This window comes from Nansenia antarctica (assembly GCF_963989245.1).
Source record: "Nansenia antarctica genome assembly, chromosome: 3".
Taxonomy (NCBI): Eukaryota; Metazoa; Chordata; class Actinopteri; order Argentiniformes; family Microstomatidae; genus Nansenia; species Nansenia antarctica.
In genome coordinates, this window is record NC_137688.1 from 3,681,075 (window position 1) to 3,686,074 (window position 5,000).

Sequence of the window (5,000 nt, forward strand, 5' to 3'; positions counted from 1 at the left end):
CCGCCCTCCCCCCCTCCCTCACCCTCTTGGCACCAACAACCACAGTGGAATGATTCCCCTCTGGGATGACTTTAGCTGACCGAGCCAAGTTGTCAATTTCCCCATCGACTGTGGCATTCCTGATTAACACTAGAACAGCCATGGGATGGGTGGGGTCATTTGAGTCACCAAGTGAGTAAAATATAAATGTGTACAGTATATCATTGCACTCGGTCACATTTCAGGACCCTCCTTTCGTGACTTTTCCTCGATATGTGCGTTCTACCACCCCAGTATCCTTACATTTTCAAAATCACATCAGGATAAGCTAGTATGAAGCTGTTTTGCAGTTTTTCTGTGTAGGAGGCAGGCTAATTTACAAGAGGCGCCAACTAGTGGTCTTTGTGTGTAAGGAGCAGCTTCCCATTGTAAAGACTATGGTCATTTGACCCCCGAGGCGGCTCTTATAGTAGGTAACATAGACACGGCTGTTCTAGTGTCAACTGTCACTTAGATGCAACTGTCACTTTCAAATTTGAAATAAGATTTGACAGTTGGTGATGTGATGTTCTAGTGTTCATATTGCTGTGCACTGACTGGGGTTACCTTCACCTCTACCCTCCTTCCCAGGCTATATCAGCCTGGTATAACAACGACTCAAACCTGGCCTTAGCGGAAGTGAATTTAATGAGTAAAGTATCTGTTATTAGTTGATTTCAGCAAATCACACGGGTCGCGAATAAAGCAACGTGTGGTGTGCAAGCACCCAGGGGGGGGAACGCTGTGGGAGATGATTGATGATGAGGTAAAGCCAATGGCGATGCACACGCAGTCGGTTCTCGATGCTCTTCCTTAAAGAAGGCCATGTTTGAGGCGTTGGCCGCTAGACCTCTCGTCTATTTGGGCCAGAAGAACGCGTCTGTGAACGTGGCTTCCTTTAATACTCTTAGGTCCTGTTCTTGTTCTACAACTGCTTTTTTCGTTGTCCTCTGAGGCTCAGTCGGTCAGTCCAGCGGGGCGCTAAACAGCGCTAAGGTTGTAGGTCTGTTTCCCCCCGGGGACCGTATATACCGAACAATGTCTGCACTCACTGCAACTGTAAGTCGCCTCGGATAATACTGTCAGCGACTGGCGTATACGTTACCCAAACGCACATCGAGGGTTCAACTGGATTGTTTCCTAAGTAACTGAACTCTGCGATGTTATTTCCAGACGCACATGAATGAATCTTCTCATTTGTGGTTTTACCCCGTTTTAGACGCATTTGGATCCAACCCTCCCTTCTCTCTCTCTCTCTCTCTCTCTCTCTCTCTCTCTCTCTCTCTCTCTCTCTCTCTCTCTCTCTCTCTCTCTCTCTCTCTCTCTCTCTCTTTCTCTCTCTCTCTCTCTCTCTCTCTCTCTTTCTGCCTGCTCTGTTTGCTCTGGCTGTAAGGCCGATCCATTAGACGATCTGGCCTGCCGTGGTGTTGGAATGAGAACGGAGATTCTCTTCTCTCTCTCTCTCTCTCTCCGTAGAAATATGACTTGTTATGTATCGCTGTGTTCCAGGAGTTATTCTAGGGAGGTCTGACAGACAGGCAGGCGTTCCAAGCTGGGTTTTTGCAGCCGTGGGGGCCAGTGCTTTTGTTGGACGCACAAACCGAATTGTCTTCTGTCTTCTCCTCGTGTGAGAAAGCAGCCCAGACTTTTTCGAGGTTTTTTGTGTTTTTTTTCCCGGTTCTTCGCCAGGAATCTTCTGTCTGTTGCATTGTTTGCGCTTGTCCCTATTTGTGGTGTGTGATCAGACGCCCTGTGTGTTGGTAGTGTTGGTGTATCCAATAGGATTTGACGTCTGTCCTGCTGTCGTGGGTTTGTCACAGGCCTATTAGTGGTTTATTGTGTTGTCATCAGCTTGAATTCCTCACTTGTGTGTGTGTGGACTCTGGAGCTAATGGACCTGATGACAATAATTCAGATTCTGTGTCTTGGAATGTTTCGTTAGCTGCAGTTGGTTACGAGGAGGGAGTATATAGAATGGACACATTCAAATGTTAAAAGGTTGATAGGTGATCATTGATGGGCTAATCATTTTGCCATTTAGCAGACGCTTTTAATCCAAAGCGATTTACAATTATGAATTACAGGGACATTCCCCCCCTGGAGTAACTGAGGGCTAAGTGCCTTACTCAAGGGCACACTAGTAGTGGTGTGGTTTCAGGCGGGATTTGAACTCACAACCTTACGATCATAAGTCCAACTCACTATCCACTAGACCACCACTACCCCGCATTATTATTTAAAATTAAAATGATTGATAGGCTAAGATGGGCAATTACGCACAGTCCCTAAGCCTATGATCTGGACAGTCAATCGCTCTGAGGGTTTGATTAGAGAAAGGTACCCTTCTGTCACCTTGCACCTATGCAACATAGGGCTAGTGGTCTCATGGCAACGGTTTGAGATGATCAACGAGTGTGTCTGTTTTTACCCTTGACTCTGCTACACACACACATACGCACACAGCACACAGCACACATGCACGCAAAACCGGTAAAGGGCTGTCTGTGTTTTTAACGCTGTGCAGAGAGGCTATGGAGAAACACGTTGGCTGGAGGATGGAAAGATCCCGGAGCTTATCTGCAGTATCTCCAAAACTAATAATGTTTCTGAAGGTCAACCGATTCAATAAAGCATTTCTAACTCCTAGCTATTCAGGGGGTCCCACCTCTCATTGAAATGCACTCTGAGAAGGAACAAGACCTCTATTGAATTTGCCGTTTATTAAAATGTCTTGGGGGGAAAAAAATACATCTTGTTTACATCACAAAATCAAATCTTGTTTACAACACTGTTTACCATGTATTCAATAATGCAACAAAATGAGAGCGAGAGGTTTTTCCGGTCTGTCTTTGACCACAGAGTTGCCTCCCTATCTCTACAACTCTACAACTCTATCTGCTATTTCCTTGGCCACTTTCACTTTCACAGATCTATTCTCCAGGTGTGTTACCAGTGGGATGTGTACCAATGTTGAGTTCTATGTTTACGATGCCATTTATTTGATTTTTTTTCCAGTTTGATATGATGATTCTTGTGCTCCAGTGTTTGAAGTGGTTCCACAGCTATTCGGGTCCAAACCCGTCCAACGTGTGCGTGTCTGTCGACCGTAACTCCGCCCCTCGTCTCTCAGCAGTAGCCCCGCCCGCTCGTGCTCCGAGGAACTCTGCCGTCCGTCGTCCCTGACGATCGGCGCCACGACGACCATCGTCGTGACGAGTCCTCTCAGCCCCAGCCCGGCGACGGCCAGGAAGGAGGAGGAGGAGGAGGAGCAGGAGGCGGAGGAGGAGGCGGGACAAAAAAAGCGGTTGAGTGGGAGTGGGGGTGGGGCGGTTTCCCTAGCGACCACGAACGATATGTGGGCTCGCCGCTCCCTGGTCTCCCCTAAACACGCGACCGGCGGCGGCACCCCTGGCCCCACCCACTTCCTGCCAGTGCCCGCTGCCACGGCAACCTCCATGATGGTGACCATGGCAACCATGGCGACCCAACAGAGCCGCAGCAGCAGCGCGGGAGGGAGGACGTTGAGCGAAGGCGACAAATCTCAGAGACGACCCTCCTGGTTGGACGACGACCTCCCGCCAACGTGAGCCCCGCCCACCTCCTCGTCTCTGATTGGTCCAGTACCAGATTAACAGTTGGCTGAGAGGAGTAGAGTGGAGAAGCGTTTTTATTAAGGAAGGCCTGTGTGTGTATGTTGAGTTTCTCTGATGGAACAGAGTCTCTGACATTGTGATAGAACATCAGAGAACATCAGAGACCCCCCCCCCCCCCCCACACACACACACATTAGACCCAGGGAACTACACTACCCATCATCCAGTAGGAGACTTCTTCTGACGCATGTGACCCATGACCTCAAGCATCGACGTGCCTCAGTCTGGATGACAGACGTGTAGATGGATCGCATGTCCGCATCTGCGAGCGGTTGTTAACGTGTTTACCTGGATGCTGCACTGGCGCTTTACAGAAGCCAGACTATGGGAATGGACTTTGCTGCGCCACAGATGCATGCACGCTGCCTGTAATGCCATTTGGTTTTTTTCCTTTTTTATTTTGTTTTTTAACATTTGTGTTTGTACTGTGTAAGTATGTTTCGGAGCATGCGAAGATGTGACGTGATCGAGCCTTGTCATGAATGAATAACCGTGCATGAAGAAGGCCCCTCTCCTCCTCCTCCTCCTCCCCCTCTCCTCCTCCTCCTCCTCCCCCTCTCCTCCTCCTCCTCCTCCCCCTCTCCTCCTCCCCCTCTCCTCCTCCTCCTCCCCCTCTCCTCCTCCTCCTCCCCCCTCTCCTCCTCCTCCTCCCCCTCTCCTCCTCCTCCTCCTCCCCCTCTCCTCCTCCTCTCCTCCGCCATTGACTTGTTACTAGGAGCTGTTGAACATGTAAGGCAGTGCATGCCCCTCATGACTGGTGGCTGAATGCATGGATCAGTCCAAACTGTCCATCTGAATCGATACATTCATACATACATTCATTTGTATACTCTATTCGGTTGTTAAGTCGTGACGTGTTTCCGGGTCCAAAGTTGGCTGAGGCGCTCTCTTCGAAATGCCTCAGTAATAATAATAATTCATTATATTTGTATAACGCTTTTCCGAGGCTCAAAGACGCTGACAAATATGGGAAAAACGGGAAAGTGCTGTGTCCCTTGTTGTATGAATAGATCCCAGTCTAAAAAACGATTGAACTGTCATTTTACCGCTTTAGTACACTGGTACTCTGGTGCGGGGTATTTCTGGTTTGGACCCGGGAATTTGCTAAACGTCACGTTTGATGTCAGACTTAACAACCGAATAATACCAACATGTCAATGGCAGTCGCAGTCGAAAAATAGTGCCGTGGCTTTTGTGTACAAGCATGGCAAATATGAAAATATATTTATCCCATAAAAAGACTTGTGTGTAAGTAAGTGTGTATCTGCTCTAGATTTCGGTCAGCCTCGTTTCAGAGGGCCTTGTCTTCTCTAGTGGCCGGGCGTAATC

The 5,000-nt window shown here is 48.6% G+C and overlaps 1 protein-coding gene across 1 annotated transcript in view; it reads left to right on the plus strand.

Moving 5' to 3' along the window:
* Positions 1 to 5,000, plus strand: part of LOC308153208 (LIM and calponin homology domains-containing protein 1-like) — a gene marked incomplete at both ends in the record, with an annotated part of 130,386 nt that overhangs the window by 118,204 nt on the left and 7,182 nt on the right. The window contains 2 exon segments of the mRNA XM_080526294.1: positions 3,149 to 3,249; positions 3,358 to 3,601. Of these exon segments, the coding sequence (XP_080382420.1) occupies positions 3,149 to 3,249; positions 3,358 to 3,601 (345 nt within the window).